The sequence below is a fragment of the Urocampus carinirostris genome, chromosome 9, assembly GCF_059441175.1.
Source record: "Urocampus carinirostris isolate Australia breed hairy pipefish chromosome 9, RoL_Ucar_1.0, whole genome shotgun sequence".
In the NCBI taxonomy this organism is placed as follows: Eukaryota; Metazoa; Chordata; class Actinopteri; order Syngnathiformes; family Syngnathidae; genus Urocampus; species Urocampus carinirostris.
The window spans coordinates 42,346,095-42,363,956 of NC_142357.1; the positions used below are offsets into that span (position 1 = coordinate 42,346,095).

A 17,862-nucleotide genomic window follows, 5' to 3' on the forward strand; every position below is an offset into this window, starting at 1 on the left:
TCCAAAGTTGCCTTTTTTAAGCTTTTGGGTTTTCGTGTGTGTCGTTTGGTTTGAGTTTGAAGGAGGTGTTCAGAATTTAAGATTTAATTTTATAAACAATTTAACTAAGTGAACTCCATTGAATATGGCCGAATGAGCGTCGCTGGAGTCTCTGGGGAGCGCTCTCTGAAGTTCTCCAGCTTCTCCTCTCGGCCCACGTCTTTCCGCAAGATGGTGTGCCGGCTCCTCCCATGGGCGTGCCAATGAAGCCCAATGCGAGTTCCACCACCAAGCCGCGATGTCTGGAAAACTCAAAACAGCGGAGAGCGTTTCTCATAACAATGCCTGCCGTCCTCTGTCAACAGGGCCTTTTTGCGTCGTCGGATGTGCTGAGATTAAGGGCTATACAAATAAAAAAAACACTTGACTATCTTAGCAGCCTCACGTCCCCTTCCCGACATTCCTATAAACATCATTCCTAGGGTGCCCTGAACTTTCACTGCTCATTGAACTTAAGCCTACTCGATGAAAATCTTTATTGCACTCAATAAATGTAACTTGTATTCAATCGTATAAAATCCTTTATAGTCAAATGTATAAAATCCTTCAGGGACGAGGGTCTTCGTTTGCAACCCTCGTACGCGCAGAGATTTCTTTCGAAGATTTCTTTCCCTTCTCAAGGTTTCTTCATTATCCTCATGTTCCCTTGCCCTCGTGTAGGTTGCAGATCAGGGGATGCTGTCATTATAGTCTGTAATAATAGTCTGTGGAGCCCTTTGAGACTCTTTGTGAATAAGGGCCAAACTAATAAACATGACTTGAATTAAAAATGGAAGAAATAAAAATAACAAAAGAAAAATATGAGAACAAAAAATGCAAAGTATTGTGGGAAAACATGATCCCGAAAGAGATATTTTGAAAAGCAGACCAATGAAAAAAATAAATGACAACAAGAAAATATTCCCAAAAGAAATTCAGACAAAGAAAACGTATTCTGTAAAACATCCCAAAAAGAAACGGGAATAAAATCCTGATTAGCAAAAGAAAAATATTCGGAAAAACAGGTTTTATCAGATAGTTCTGGTGTCGTTTTAATGAGGTGTGGTGCAGGTCCTCGATGCGGCCACAAGATGGCAGTAAAGCACCTAGTTTTGATATTGGGGAAGATTTCGCACTCTCTTGCAGATAATTCTCAGATAGCGAAACATAAATGCGCTTTCAACCTGAAAAACGCAAATTGGTATTTATTTTTTTGGGGAAAAAGATTGAAATGTGCAAATCAGAGTCACCAGTGGCGACACTAGAAATGAGTCTCCTAGATTTTTACTTTTTTTTTTTCTTTCTTTTTTTGTTCTCCATTTGCCTCATCTGTTTTTCTTTAGTTTTTCCTGGCTTTTTTTCTTTTGTTTTTACTACCTTTTTTTCCCCTCCACTCACCACTCTTATTCGTTTCATTTGTTTCTTTTACCCATAGCTTTACTTACTTTTTCCCTCTTATCTTTTTTCCCTCTTTTGTTTTTTTTCCTAGCTTTTTACTGATTTTTTTCTCTTTTTGTCATGTGTTCTCAATTTCCAGTTATTAGTTTTTTTCCCCTAGCTTTTTATTTCTTGTTTTACTTGTTTTTCCCCTTTTCTCAACTTCCCCTTTGTTTTTCCAATTTTTTTTACTTTTCCTAGCTCTTTACTTAATTTTTTCCTTTTATCTTTTTTACCTCTTTTATTATTTGTTTTTTCCTAACATTTTACTTCTTTTTTTCTCTTTTTTCTCATTTGTTCTCAATTTCCAGTTATTTGTTTTTTCCCCTAGCTTTTTATTTCTTGTTTTACTTGTTTTTCCCCCTTTTCTCTACCTCCCCTTTGTTATTCCGATTTTTTTCACTTTTCCTAGCTTTTTACTTAATTTTTTCCTTTGATCTTTTTTTACCTCTTTTATCATTTGTTTTTCCCTAACATTTTACTTATTTTTTCTCTCTTTTTTCTCATTTGTTCTCAATTTCCAGTTATTTGTTTTTTGTTGTTTTTTTCCTTAGTTTTTTATTTCTTGTTTTACTTGTTTTTCCCCCTTTTCTCTACTTCCCCTTTGTTTTTCCGATTTTTTTACTTTTCCTAGCTTTTTACTGATTTTTTTTTGCTTTTTCTTTTTTCCTATTTTTTATTTAGATTTTTTTCTTCTCTTGTTTATTTTTTTCATTACCTTTTTTTTTTTGCTGTCATTCTCTTTTTAAGTAATCCTGTGCATAACGTTACCTAACAATTGGTTATTTATGGGTTAACAAAAACAAACTGCAGAGCCAATTGGGAGCCAAAAGCCTGTTTTTAGTCAACCGCGTCTCTAAAAAGAGACTGAAATCCCGTCACCACAACAAAAGGATATGCCACTTCGTGGGGACTGACAGCACTAACTGTGCTGTAGGGGGCAGGAGAGTTCCCGCAAGTGTCTGCTGACAGCACAATATTATACGAACAAGATAGCATATCCGCTGCCCTGATTGCCCTCATTACTACATCCACTTTTCTTTGGCCAGTCAGAGCTCATCTGTGGGTGGGCACTTTAAAATACAGCGACATCTAGTCAGAAAATAAAACACGCTGTCCCTTTAACTTTTATATTGAGGCGGGGGCCTCAATCTAACATCGGGCCTCGAGTTTAAGGCCCCTGGCTTAAACACAAAGATCGATCTTAGGGGAGGTGAGAGGATTTCTTCTTCCAAGGGGGTGCGTGACAGAAAATAAAATGAGAGGTACTGGTTTTAAAGATAGATTTCCAAGTCCTGCTTCTTCAAATTTTTTACATGTTCTGAAAATAGCCCACCAGTGCTGGGTCATCGTGATTTTCTAGTGAAACGATTTTATTATCGGTTGACTAAGTCTATTTAACACTATTTTTAAAATAATGAACCTGCTAATAACATGGTAACAACATAGTAGTAACATGATAAGTAATTATTTTCGAAATCAAAATTAATTTTACAAGCTAACGTTTTTTTGATAGTTATCAAGCAAAATTTTGGCCTACTTCCTAGCTAGCTATTGTCCTACCTTTTCAGCTATTTAGCAAGCTATCTAGCTAGCTTTTTACATTTTTTTTGCAAGCTATCTCGCTAACGTTTCACATTATTGTCCTCCCTTTTACTATCTAGTTTTAAAAAATATCTTTAATATTTTTTAGTAATTTAGCATGCTATCTAGCTAGCTTTTTAAAAAAAAATTGCAAGCTATTTCGCTGACGTTTGACATTTTTTGACAGTTATCAAGCTAAGTTTTGGCCTACTTTCTAGCTAGCTTTTGTACTACTTTTTTTAGCAATTTAGCAATCTAGCTTGCACATTTTTTAAAAAAAGCTAGCTATTTCGCTAACGTTTGACATTTTTTGACAGTTATCAAGCTAAATTTTGGCCTCCTTACTAGCTAGCCATTGTCCTACCTTTTTAGCTATTTAGCAAGCTATCTAGCTAGCTTTTTACATTTTTTTTGCAAGCTATCTCGCTAACGTTTGACATTATTGTCCTCTGCTTTTACTATCTAGTTTTTAAAAAAATCTTTCTGACTATTTGTTTTTATTTTTATACTCTGTGGTTTGCAATAATCTGCTATGTGTTCAGCCCTTTGTGATGAAGGGCCTCACTAATAAACATGACTTGAGTTTATCGTTTTAGCTAGCGGTCTAGCTCTCTTTTAGTGTTTTACCTTTCTAGCTAGCTATCAAGCTCCCTTTTTAGCTCTTTAGCAAGTCGCTAAGTTGCTAGTTTGGAAACCGACATCAAAGTGGGGGCCCTCTGCTGCGCTCAAGAGGAACGAAACCTAGCTTGAGAAAAGGTTGGAGATACCTGTTCTGCAAGAAATCTCCATCTCGCTCTTGCGTTGATCTAAAAAGAAAGGATGCCTGCTCGCTTAAGAAAAAAATGCCTGCACCTGCACTCTGCGATGTGCACACGGCAGCAACAAATAAAGCTTTTCTTTGGAAGGGGATTTCCCTCCTTGACTCGCTGTCTCAAGGAATTAACTCCTGTGTGAAGTTAACTCGGGAGATGGAAAAGGACGGGGTGGACCAAGGAGGTATTTGCACGCTACTTTGTGGAAAGTAAAGGAGATTTTATTTAGTGCACATGTGTCAATCAGGTGGCCCGCGGGCCAGATCAGGCCCACTGAGGGATTAAATCCGGCCCGCGAGACAACACTCAGAGAAGCGCAAGAGAAAAACAAGCTGCAGGTTGAAATATGTCAACTTGATGTTGCCAAAGAAAGGTGCCTCGAACAAAGATACTGTACTTGTATTTATTTTTCTCTCGCTCTCACTCTTTCTTTCTTTCTTTCTTTTGCTCCCTTTCTTTGGCTCCCTTTCTTTCTTTCACTCCCCTTCTTTTTTTATTTTTCTCTCGCTCTCACTTTTTTCTTTTCGCTCCCTTTCTTTTGCTCCCTTTTTTTCTTTATTTTTCTCTCGCTCTCACTCTTTTTTCTTTTCGCTCCCTTTCTTTTGCTCCCTTTCTTTCTTTCGCTCCTTCTTTCGCTCCCTTTCTTTTGCTCCCTTTCTTTTGCTCTCTTTCTTTCTTTTGCTCCCTTTCTTTCTTTATTCTTCTCTCGCTCTCACTCTTTTTTCTTTTCGCTCCCTTTCTTTTGCTCCCTTTCTTTCTTTGTTTTGCTCCCTTTCTTTTTTCTCTTGCTCTCACTCTTTCTTTCTTCCTTTCTTTCTTTCGCTCCCTTTCTTTCTTTTGCTCCCTTTCTTTCTTTCGCTCCCTTTCTTTTGCTCCCTTTTGTTCGCTCCCTTTCTTTCGCTCCCTTTGTTTTCCCCCTCTCTCACGACTTTTTATCTTTTGTTTCTCACACTCTCTCTCTCTTTTTCTTTCTTTGTGCCGCCCTCTCTCCTTTTCTCTCCCTATCTTTCTCTTATTTCTTTCTCTCTCTTTTTCTTTCTCTTTAATCTACAAGTCCGGCCCCCGCCAGAATGTTTGTTCTATGGTGTGTCCCCCCGAGTTAAAACGAATTTGACACCCCTGATTTAGTGTGTGGCGCTCAACATGGCTGACATCCTTGTTTGCAAGGAAGAAAGACTTCTTTGGAACCGGATGCACCAAAAATCCAACTCTTCGGTAAGAAAAGTGTGCAGAACATGCCACCAACAGGATCACGCTTGGCACAACTCCCTCTCGGTGTGTAAATAGATTTTTCAAAACTGAAGCAAAAAGAAAAAAAAAATCCTATAACACGCAAAGGAAAATTGTAAAAAAATATTTCCGAAAAGCATCAATTTAAAAGATTGCAAATAAAAGATAAAGGAGAAAAAAACAAATGAAAAGTCTCATGAATAAAAAACTCAAAAATAAACAAAAATAAAATTCTAGTAAACAGAGAAAGATATCCCACGGAACAGAAAGAATACATGATTCTGAAAAGATTTTTTTTTTGGGGGGGGGGGGGGGGGACTGGGAAAAAAAACAGAAAAACAATATATTTTCAAAAGCTGAAAAAAAGACTATTCTGAAAATCTCAAATACAAAATAAATTCTGAAAACATATTTACAGAAACAAAACAAAAAAAGAAAACATAAAACAAAAATAAAAATAGAATAAAAATAATCTAAAATAAATACTAAAAAAAAAATGGAAACATAGATCATCCTGAAACCTATGGTTTAAAAACAGAACAAAACTGTCTGAAAAACCGAGGAACAAAAACAAACTTTGCCCCAAATTCCCCAAAACAATAAAAAAAAATCTGAAAAACAGTGAAACAAATCCAAAAGAAAAATATCGTCAAAAACAAAAAAGTACCCTCCAAAACAGAAACAAGAAATGGTTTCGAAATGAAAAAGAAAAAGAAATAAATCACTAAAACGTACCAATCAATTCAGAAGAAAATTGCAAAAAATGCCATGATCCTGAAATTTTTTGGGAAATGTTAGTGACAAAATTCACGCTTTGCAAGACAACAAGAGGGCGAGGAAATCAAAAAATACCGGCAAACAGAATAATACTGGATTCTGGAAAAAAATATTCTGACAAAAAAAATAAATCAAAAACTGAAAAAAAATCTAAAACACAGAAAGAAAAAACGAAAAAAACAAAAAACCTTTAAAAAAAATCATACAAAACTCTAAAAATAAAAACATTCTGCCCCAAAAAATTCCAAAATTAAAAAAAAAGGAAGAAAAAAATCCAAACACAGAAACAAAAACAAAAATCTGAAGAGAGAAAATAAGATAAAAACAAAACAATATAATCTGTGGTCTGTATAGCCTTTTGATACTTCTTGTGAGCCATACTGTACTAATAAGCATCACTTGACTTGCCTATTATGATTAATAATACATTATCCTGAAAAATACAACAACAAAAAATATTTTGAAAGACTTAAAACTATAAAACATATATAAACCAGGAAAAACAGAACCAAAATGTTATGTAAAACTTCGTGATTCTAAAACAAAAAAAATCTGGAAAAAAGTCAAAATGAAAAATAAAACAAAAGATTATTTTGGAAGACTTAAAAAAACAATAAAAAGTATAAAACAGGAAAACCCGAACCAAAATGTTCTTTAAAACTTCATAATTCCAAAAATATCTCTTAAATTCCAAAAATATCTCTTAAAAAGGGCAAAATGAAAAATAAAACATTAAAAAAGACTTAAAAAAAACGATCATAAAAAAAATATAACAGGAAAAACAGAACCAAAATGTTCCTTAAAACTTCGCGATTCTAAAAAAAAAATCTGGAAAAAAATGTCAAAATGAGAAATAAAACATAAAAAATTATTTTGGAACACTTCAAAAAACTACAAATTTATATATAACAGGAAAAACAGAAGCAAAATGTCCCTTAAAACTTGATCCTAACAAAAAATCTGGAAAAGTCCAAATGAAAAATAAATCAGAAAAAATATTTTCCTATCAAAACATTGGGAAAAAAATATCACGATCCTAAAAAAATGAAAAAAAAATATTCCAAACGCAAAGAAATCGATCAAATAAATCACCCAAAATAAATAAAAGAATATTTAGAAAAAAAATCTAAAATACCCCAAAAATACACAAAACAGAAAAGAATAAAGGGTTTTGAAAAACAGTTGTTGTTTAAAAAATTGAAAAAAAAAACCCGCTAAAAGATAGGAAGACAAATCCCCCCCAAAAACAAGCCAACTCAAACCGAGCTATCGCGCAAGTAGAGCGCACCGAAACCACGCCAAGACCTCCAAACCGGAATCTTTCATTTCCACTCTTTGCACGTCGCATCGTCACATTCATGCTGCATGGCCGCGCGCATTTCGCGCATGGCGAGCCGCCGAGAGGACGCGGAACCCGACAGAACCGAGTAAAACCACGAGGAACCCAGCAGAACCCGACGGAACCGGGTAGAACCAAGCGGACGCGCCGCGCACTCGTCTACCCGTGCGCCCTTACGCGCAATCTCTTCGGGGGAAATCTCCAATCCTCCCTGCATCCCACCCCCCTCGGATAGGCACCCAACCCCCCCAATCCAAAGCAGCGACACCCCTCTCCAATTTTGCAGCGTCAATCCAGCGTTAACGCGCGACAAAGCAGGATGGCGCCGCTCGCCGAGGCTGCGCTCCTTCTCCTGCTTCTCCTCTCCAAAAGTGAGTACTGCCCTCTCTTTTTCTCTTCCTGGGGTGCAAAATCCTTCCAAAATGGGGTTCCCGGGGGGGGGGCTTGTCACTCCAACAGCAGGGTTGGGTAGGGTTACTTGAACTGGATTACTTTTAATGCCTTTTGGATTACTCCAAACTTTGCACGTGACCCATGTCAATACAACCGATTTAAAACATATTTTGTTGTATAAAGTGCACCGGATAATAAGGCATACAGAATTGAGGGCTACGATTGCAGAACAACCGAAAAAGTAGCGTATTTGTGCATGGATGGATCAGTTCAATCGCAATGGCAACACAGAGCACGCAACGGGAATAGAACCCGGATCGCGGCGGGGAGCGTGCTGGATCGTATCCACTAAGGATGTAGATGATATAGGAATAGGTATTAGATTTGATCTCATCATCATTCTATTTTATAACAAATGGAAATTAAAGTAAAATAGAATAATTTAAAACAATCAAATAAAATGCAAAAGAAAATGAAATAAAACAAGAATGCAAGATTATTCAATCAAATGATGAATAATTTTACATAAAAATAATAATGCATTGATATCAAATAAAGCAAAAAATAAAATCATATTTATAGTCATATTCAATAAAAAGTAAAGTAAACCATTTAAGATAATAAAATATAACTTAAATAAAATAAAATCCAAATAATAATGCAATGATATTAAATAAAATGAAAAATAAATTAAATTAATGTCATATTTAATAGAAGGTAAAATAAAAATTAAAAAAAATAATCAAATAAAACTTAAATAAAATCAAATTAATACTGGAATTATGAAAAATAAAATAAACTTATGTCATATTAAAGGAAAATTAAGTTAAAATAGAATACAGTAAATTAAAATAATCAAATAAAATGCAAAATAAAATGAAAAAAAACCAAAAATTCAAGTATATTCAATCAAATGATGAATAATATTACATAAAAATATTAATGCAATGATATCAAATAAAGTAAAAAATAAAATCATATTCATAGTCAAATTCAATAAAAAGTAAAGTAAACAATTTAAGATAATAAAATTAAACTTAAATAAAACTTAAATCCAAATAATAATGCAATGATATTAAATAAAATGACAAAAAAAATTAATTCATGTCATATTTAATAGAATGTAAAAAATAATAATAATCAAATAAAACTTAAATAAAATAAAATCAAAATAATACTGGAATTATGAAAAATAAAATAAACGAATGTCATATTAAAGAAAAATTAAGTTAAAATAGAATTCAGTAATTTAAAATAATCAAATAAAATGCAAAAGAAAATGAAATAAAATAAGAATGCAATTATATTTAATCAAATGAATGTCATATTTAATAGAAGGTAAAAAAAAAAATAGTCAAATAAAACTAAAATTAAATAAAATCAAAATAATACTGGAATTATGAAAAATAAAATAAACCAATGTCATATTAAAGGAAAATTAAATTAAAATAGAATAATTTAAAATAATCAAATGAAATGCAAGAGAAAATGAAAAAAAAATAACAACGCAATTATCTTAAATACAATTTTACGAAAAAAAAAACGGTTTCCTTTGCCATCCTTAGCGGTACTAGCATCCAATTTCGAAAAGCTTATTATCGAGAGGAAGCAAAATCCAAAAGTCTCACCTGACTTGCCGTCTGGCAATCGAATTTGGAACTCTGGACTCACGCGGGATGACGCCATCTTTATTTTTAGCCTCCCTGAATAATGCACCAGCGCGGAGTGCCGGCAACTCTTACTTTTCTCCCGATTTCTTTCGCCCCGCCACAATAAAACACCACGACGTAACATTCCCCCTGCGTCTTATTTTGGCTTTCGCTTTTCCAAAGTCGACATTTTTCCAGACTTTTCTCGAGGCGGTTGAATCCGACGGGACATCTCGTCCCGCTTAGCTTCTCTTCTCTACATGAATCAAAATCTGGAAATACTACAAAAATACTACAGAAATACTACAAAATACCACTACAGTAACATCTCAACAAAAATACAAATCGAATAATTGTACAAAAATACTACAGAATACTAGAAAAATGCTACAAAAACTGTCTATGGAAATACCTAGGAAGAACTACATAAGTACAACAAAAATACTAGTATTGAAATTCTACGTCAATAAAACTACAGCAATTGCCCAAAAGTACTAAAAAAAATATACCGCTACAATAATACTACAAAAATAAACATCACATATTTTGCTTAATTGTGAGTGTTTTGAAACCAGTTTGATGAAATATTTGAGGTGTTTGAGTTTTTCCTTGCCTAGGTTTTAGATCAGGGGATAGTCTGGGGTCTATGCAGCCCTTTGAGACTCTTTGTGATTAAGGGCGTCACAAATAAACATGAATTGACTAATGCAGAGGTTTTGAGTTTTCCCTTGCCCTCATGTAGGTTTTAGATCAGGGAATGCTGTCATAATAGTCTGCAGTCTGTGCAGCTTTTTGAGACTCCTTGTGATTAAGGACGTCACAAAAAACATGACTTGACTGAGGTTTTTGAGTTTTTCCTTGCCATCGTGTAGGTTTTAGATCAGGGGATGGTGTCATAATAGTCATGTAGTCTTTACTAGTCATTGGTCTGTGCAGCCCTTTGAGACTCTTTGTGATTTAAGGCCAAAAAAATAAACAGGACTTGACTTGACTGTGGTTTTTGAGTTTTTCCTTGCCCTCATGTAGGTTTTAGATCAGGGGATGGTGCAATAATAGTCTGGGGTTTGCAATAATCTGTGGTCTGTGCAGCCCTTTGAGTCTCTTTTTGATTTAGGGCCCAAAAAATTAACAGGACTTGACTTGACTGAGGTTTTTGAGTTTTCCCTTGCCCTCATGTAGGTTTTAGATCAGGGGATGGTGCAATAATAGTCTGGGGTTTGCAATAATCTGTGGTCTGTGCAGCCCTTTGAGTCTCTTTGTTATTAAGGGTGTCACAAATAGACCTGACTTGACTTGACTGAGGTATTTGAGTTTTTCCCTTGCTTTCATGTAGGTTTTAGATCAGGGGATGCTGTCATAATAGTCTGTATAGCCCTTTGAGACTCCTTGTCATTAAGGGTGTCACAAATACACATGATTTGACTGGACTTGACTGAGGTTTTTGAGTTTTCCCTTGCCCTCATGTAGGTTTTAGATCAGGGGACGCTGTCATAATAGTCTGTAGTTTGCAATAGTCTGTGCAGCCCTTTGACACTCCTTGTGAGGAAGGGCGTCACAAATAAACATGACTTTACTTATTTTATTTATTTTTTAAATCTTTTTTTTTTTTTTTTACATCTTCTTCTCCTTTTTATATGTATCAATCGCAGAGGCATTGTGACAGTATTTTATTTTGACATTTTCTTTCCTTCTAAGCGTAACGAAGCGATTCGTGACGATCATCATAAGAGTGAGGCAAGTGACATATGAAGGAGCCTCTTTTGTCCCTCCGGGCTGCAAAAACAATCTTTGGGGGACGCTTTGGAGACGCACGCATCATCTCCATTTTTCGCCCCCGAGTTCCAACCGACCCGTCGAGCAAAAACGATTCGTGAATCACAACTAAGTCGGAAATAACCGACGACAACGGAAAGATCCTAACCCTTTTCAACCCTGACTCCTTTGATCCCGTCTTTCCTGACAACGTTCCCCTCGAATGTTTCCACAAGTCCGAGCAAAATCACACAAAGTCTGTGAGTAACATAAATCCCGAATCTGGCAACCGAATCATAAGCAAATATGTTAAATATTTCATGATTTCGCTCATTTGAATGAATCGACTCTTGTACTACAGACGCTTCCCTACTTGCAAAAAACAGTGGATACTGTTGTGGATTATTGGAGTCGAACTTGACATAAGGAAAAAGCATTAGTTTAAAACGGGAAATTCCAGGCTTGTTTCTCCCGAGTGTAAATGTCAGCGAATGTTATTATGAAATGATCTGCATTTCTATAGCGCTTTTCAAGTCAAGACTTCCCAAAGCGCTTCACAATGTGCTTCACATTTCCCAATAGCCGTGCAGCCATGTTAAGGCGCTAACCTGCTTATTAGGGGCATTAGGGGTTCGGTGTCTTACCCGAGGACACTTCGACATGTGACACGGAGGAGCCGGGATTCGAACTGTGATCTCTTGATCCCAAGACGAGCGCTCTACCTCCTGAGCCACTGCCCCCGCCCCATTAATCGCCTTGCCAAGGAATAACATTCTTCTTTGCCAAGGAATAGCAGTCTTCTTGGCGGCTCAACGATTTCTTGGAAATTGTGAAATTGTGAAAATCCAAAGAGGACAAAACATTCTGTCTGGTAGCGTGCATTTTGAGATAAACACGTGCGTCATCGCGAGGGGGATGGGCTTAAGTAATATGAGATGTTGTCTTAGGGTATAAAAAGCCAATTGTCTCTGAAGACGAATGAGACCTCTATTTTGTAGGCTGATGAAGATAATTAAACAAGCTCTCCCTCTCCCGCCAAGACTTCTCCCTGCATCTTGTTTTATATATTTTGGGGCATATTTCTCGGGCTGCTCCGAAAATATGAACATTTTTTAAAATTTTGTATTGTGTGCACCTTTTTCCGAGTACGCGACACTACTGTAGTGCTTCTTTCTTCCACTCTCTAACCCTAACCCTAACCCTAACCCTAGTTCCCGTGTAAACATTCTATACTGTATCTCCAGCGCGCTAAGAACGTAGACATTTTTATTGTTAAATATGTCGTGCATCCATTCAATATGGTTGGTGTAAAGTGGAAAAAAACAGGCGGGCTGTTTCTTTTGAAATGAAAGTGGAATAAGAACGCTCGATGCGGTTGAGAAAATGGTCGGAACGCTTTTTTCCGACCACTTTTTACCACGGAGGAGGAAGTCGCCTAACTCTTGAAGCCCATCTTCCAAAAGTGAGTTAAACTCAACTTTATTTATCTTTATAGAGCATATTATTTGATGAAGTGTTTATTTTTGAGTACAAAACAATACAGGTGACTTATACAAACCTTAAACATCCTTCTATAAACCTTAAACATAGAAACTATAGCACTGAACCAACTTACAAACCAATTCAACTTACAAACGATCATCCAAAACTTATCTCATTGCTAAAAGTAGGGCAGTATCTGTACACGATTTTCATTTTTAAACAGCGTTTTTCGTGACGTGATGCTAACATTTTGTGTTCTTTTTTTTTTTATTTGGTTAAACAATTCAGAACTATATTTCATCACACTTTTGAGTGGAAGTACAATGTTGGCAACAAGATTGACTTGATTGAAATGTTTCTAATGCAACACAAGACAAATCAAATTGGATTTCTTTTTCTTTTATATCTGTTTTTCTCTCCTTTTTATTTCCCCTGTTTTTCTTTATTTTTATTTTCTCCTTCTGTTTGCTTTTTCCTATGTTTTTCCTTTTTTTAATTGTTTTTTTTTGTTCTCTATTTTCCTTTTACTTATCCATTCCTTTTTTTTCCTGAACCCTTTGACTTCTTTTTCTTGCTGTTTTTCCCTTTTTCTGATTTTTGTCTCTGTTTTTTTTAAATCTTTCTTTTTTCTTTTTTTGGTTCCCCCCTGGCAGCACGGCGGCGCAGTGGTTAGCGCGTGTGCGGCACAGTTCATGTCTTGGGAACCTCCTGCGAGGGTTCAAATCCAGCTCCAGACTTCCTGTGCGGAGTTTGTATGTTCTCCCCGTGCTTGCGTGGGTGTCCTCCGGGCACTCCGGTTTCCTCCCACGTTCCAAAAACATGCAATTCAGGTGAATTGGCCGGTCCAAATTGTCCCTAGGTGTGAATGAGCGAGTGAGTTGTCGGTCCCCGTGTGCCCTGCGATTGGCTGGCAACCGGTTCAGGGTGTCCCCTGCCCACTGCCTGGAGATGGCTGGGATGGGCTCCAGCCCCCCCGCGACCCTAATGACGATAAGCGGTACGGCCAATGAGATGAGATGAGATGGTTCCCCCCTTAGCTTTTTACCTCGTTTCGTTTTTGCTCCCCCCCCCCCTTTTTTATGAGTCATTTTGTGCTCAATGTTACATAATAGTACATGAATGCGGCAAAAACAACATAAAGAGTCGTTTGGGAGCCAAAAGGCTCTTTTTACTGTGCCGAGCCAAAAGAGCCGCTTCTCTAAAAAAAGACGGAAACTTGCTTGGCAACATCGACGTAGTCACAAAGGTAAGCAAGGTCACGTAACGACGTCGATAATTAAAGTAAACCACACTCGTCTCTTTATATTTGATGTCTTAGTGTTAAAGAATAATGCCCATCGCTGCCTGTCTCGTCAACCAACCCCCACATCTTGGCGCAAGAACTCGAGCTCACATGCACGCTCACTTGACTCGATTTGGTTTCTGGGCCTTTTGACGAAACCACTTTGCCTTTGAGACACCTTTTGAAAGCAGTTTTACTCGGCGAAACGAAATGACACTTGCCGAAGGAGACATCGATATCAGAAAATGACACCTTATAAGCGAGGGATTCCAATTGGAACAACACATCCTGAGCGAGACATTGAAAATGAAACGACACCTCCCAAGTGAGACATTCGAAATGAAACGACACCTCACATGCCAGGCATTCCAATTGAAACGACACCTCCTGAGCGAGACATTCAAAACGAAATGACACCTCTTGGACGAGGCATTAAAAACGAAACAACACCTCCCAAGTGAGACATACGAAATGAAACGACACCTCTCGGACGAGGCATTCAAGATAAAACCACAAGCCACAAGTGAGGCACCCAAAACAGGAACGACACCTCCCAAGTGAGACTTTCAAAACGAAACAACACCTTTCGAACGAGGCTTTCAAAATCAAACGCAAACCCACAAGTGAGGCACCCAAAACAGGAACGACACCTCCCAAGTGAGACATTCAAAACGAAACAACACCTTTCAAACGAGGCTTTCGAGATCAAACAAAACCCACAAGTGAGGCACCCAAAATAGGAACGACACCTCCCAAGTGAGACATTCAAAATGAAATGACACAAACGAGACATTTAAAACTAAACGACTCCTCTCAAGCGAGACATTAAACCTGAAACGACGCCTCACATTCGAGGCATCCAAAACAAAACGACTCCTCTCGAGCGAGACATTTAAAACTAAACCATACACTCTCGAGCGAGACGTTCAAAACGAAACGACACGCTCTCGAGCGAGACATTCAAAACAAAACGACTCCTATGGAGCGAGACATTAAACCTGAAACGACGCCTCACATTCGAGGCATCCAAAACGAAACGACACCCTCTGAGCGAGACATCCTCAACAGAAGCAGCTGGCTAACACAGACCCGCCATCGCGGCTGACATCATGCACAAAACGCAATCGAGGCGAGCTAAGCGGCGTTCCGATAAGCGCTCGGCTGAGATGATCAAATCGATTCGCTTCGTTCGGGCCGCCGGAAATTGACGCTACGAGACGCTTCTCTTTCAAGAATTGTTTTTTTTTGCTGAGTACCAAAAGTACATTTGACCTCCTACTTTTTGGACATGCGGACGACATTGTATAAAAAAAAAAATCATCAATAGAAGCTTTTTTGAGCCATGGGTGTGTTTTGTCCCGTTTTGGGCTCCTGAGATGTTCAATCCAAGAGAAAACACTCGATCTCAATATATATACCGTATTTTCCGCACTATAAGGCGCACCTAAAAGCCTTTATTTTTTTCAAAAGCTGACCATGCGCCTTATAATACAGTGCGCCTTATATATGGATCAATATTAAGTCGCAAAGTCTCGCAACTAAGGCAAGCGGCCGCCGACTAGATTTTCCCCCGAAATCCGCGGTGTATGCTGGGATTTATATACCGGCGTTTCATTGGCTAACCAATGTGTCAATCATCATTTGAATCGATCACTATTGGCTAAAGTTATTCGGAGGTCAAGGAGGCGGATCCTTTTTATCATTTACAGGCTGGCATTGGCTTAAACGGCAAAACAAAGCCTGCAATTGGCCAAAAAAGATGAATGCGTATAGCACGTGGTTGACGGCATAAAGAAAGCATTTTTTACTATTCTGTATTTGTAAGTATTTTATTCTCCTGGATTTACTACACTCACGGATATAAGAGGACCATGGCTGCACATTATTATGAACACAACGACTTCGGTGAGCTACTCCGGCTATATATTTTCCCTGTATCTTGTTTCAGACTGAACTCGATGTTTCTGTGATAAGCGGTGCAGATCATGGATGGAATGGAGTGTCTATTTTTAAATTCAACTCCATTCCAAGTGTTTATCGTCATATGCACAGTAAAGTTGTGAGCGAAAAAGAAAATAGAAACTAAGGAATGGTTGGCATTTCTTGAATCCCAAGACTTGAACCTTCCGAATGATATTTGGAACGATGCATTTGAGTGACATCGTACGGACACCGCATCCGCACGTGTTCTTGACACGTATTTGCGTCTTTGCAAGCTTTGGGAATCTTAAGGGGGTAATCAGTTGGACTGAACCATCTGACTGTTTTGTCCACGTTCCCATTGTAGCGCCTTATAATCCGGTGCGCCTTATGTATGTCAAATATAGGACCAAAAACTATTTTTTCGGGGTGCGCCCTATAACCCGGTGCGCCTTATAGTGCAGAAAATACGGTATATCTCATCTCATTAGCTGCACCGCTTATCCTTAGTAGGGTCGCGGGAGTGCTGGAGCCCATCCCAGCAATCATTGGGCAATGGGCAGGAGGGGACACTGGTTGCCAGCCAATCGCAGGGCACACAGGAACAGACAACTCGCTCGCTCATTTACACCTAGTGACAATTTGGACCATATATATAGTATATATATATATCACAACGTTGTAGTTTCTCCGTTCTTCCAAAAAGGAAGTACCGTAAATTCCGGACTATAAGCCGCTACTATTTCCCCAAACTTTCAGGCCTGCGGCTTATTCAGTGATGCGGCCAATTTATGTCATTTTTCTAACGGCCGCCAGCGGCGCTCGAGTACAAAAGGTAAGATTTAGACCGGTGGACCATATGCACCGAGGAAGACTGCAACTTCTTGGCTTGACTAGCGGCGAGAAATCTTTCACTAAAACTGGCCGCACGCGAAAGGCAACTTTTTCGCAAGTCTTCCAGTGAATCCTGACAGCGTGGGCCAGCATCAAAAAATCCACCATCACCATCGGGTTCGGAAAAGCCGGTCTGCTGCGGAGAGGAGGGCACGGAATCAGGAGTGGATGGGAGCGGGGGACGACGTCTATATGACACTGTTTCTTTCCGACACTGAGGAAGGCGACTTTGATGGCTTCAGTTCTAAGGAGGAAGATGAGGACGGTTTACCCTGATTTTTACAAGTACGGCATGTTTTTTTAACAGACCCGTTTACTGTGTTGCGACCGTGTTGCTAGCGTGTTGCTACCATTAACTGCCCTGTCCTGTCTATTAAAGCTTTGAAAACTCTCGGTGTACCGTCTTTCTTTGTAAACATGTGTAACCATGTATAATATGTATTCGTAACTGTATATTTTTGTAATGTATGTAATGTATTTCTATTTATTTGAGACACTTATTCTGATATGTTTTGGACGGGCGAATTAAAAAGAAGGGGCGTAACAAACGCAGGCTGACGGGAAGTGGGGATCGGTAAAGGTGAGTGTTTGTGGACACGGCGGACAATAGTGGATATATATATTTTTCCCGCTTTTACCTTTGGAAATATACACTTTTTTCTTTGGATTACTTTCAACGGGACCCGGACTCTGCCGGTCTGCATCAAACCTTAAGTACCGGTATCATTTTCCGTTCATTTTGTCGGCTGTGATTTTTGGACTGTGTACTTTAACGAAGGAGATTCAGTTACAATCGCGGGACTTAAAGTCAGGTCTGGGTTAATTTTGTGTTTGTGTTATATTTTTTTAATGTGGGCGCATGCGGCTTATATACAGGTGCGGCTTGTGTAAGTACAAAATCGGTTTTCCTCTTAAAATGTGGTGGGTGCGGCTTATAATCGCTCTATAGTCCAGAATTTACGGTAGAAATCCACACAACGTAAGTGTAAAAAGGCCCATTTTGGGGAAACGGATTTCCAAAATAAAACACCTAGCATTTTCTTGAACTATGTGTCATGATAACTGATGTAAAGAACCTGTGCCCGCTGCCTCGGACTCTGATTGGCTCCCTGTCTCTATTTAAACCCATTCCTATCCGTCCCCTTTTGTCAGTCCGTCCGCGAACCTCAGTTTACTCTAGTCAAGCTTTTTTCGACCCTGACTCCCTCCTGCTTTTGTTTCTGACCCGTTTTTGATCCCGACCACGTCTGCTCTCCCGTCCCGGCTTACGATTCGCTTACGACCCCGACTACG

General features: G+C 38.2%; 1 protein-coding gene across 1 annotated transcript in view; it reads left to right on the forward strand.

The window, feature by feature from the left end:
- Positions 1-7,197: 7,197 nt before the first annotated feature.
- LOC148360354 (neuronal acetylcholine receptor subunit beta-2-like) overlaps positions 7,198-17,862 on the forward strand; it is a 66,329-nt gene continuing 55,664 nt past the window's right edge. Inside the window, exon 1 of the mRNA XM_088343948.1 lies at positions 7,198-7,568. Within this exon, the coding sequence (XP_088200074.1) occupies positions 7,517-7,568 (52 nt within the window). The 5' untranslated portion in view covers positions 7,198-7,516. The remainder of the gene's footprint in view (positions 7,569-17,862) is intronic.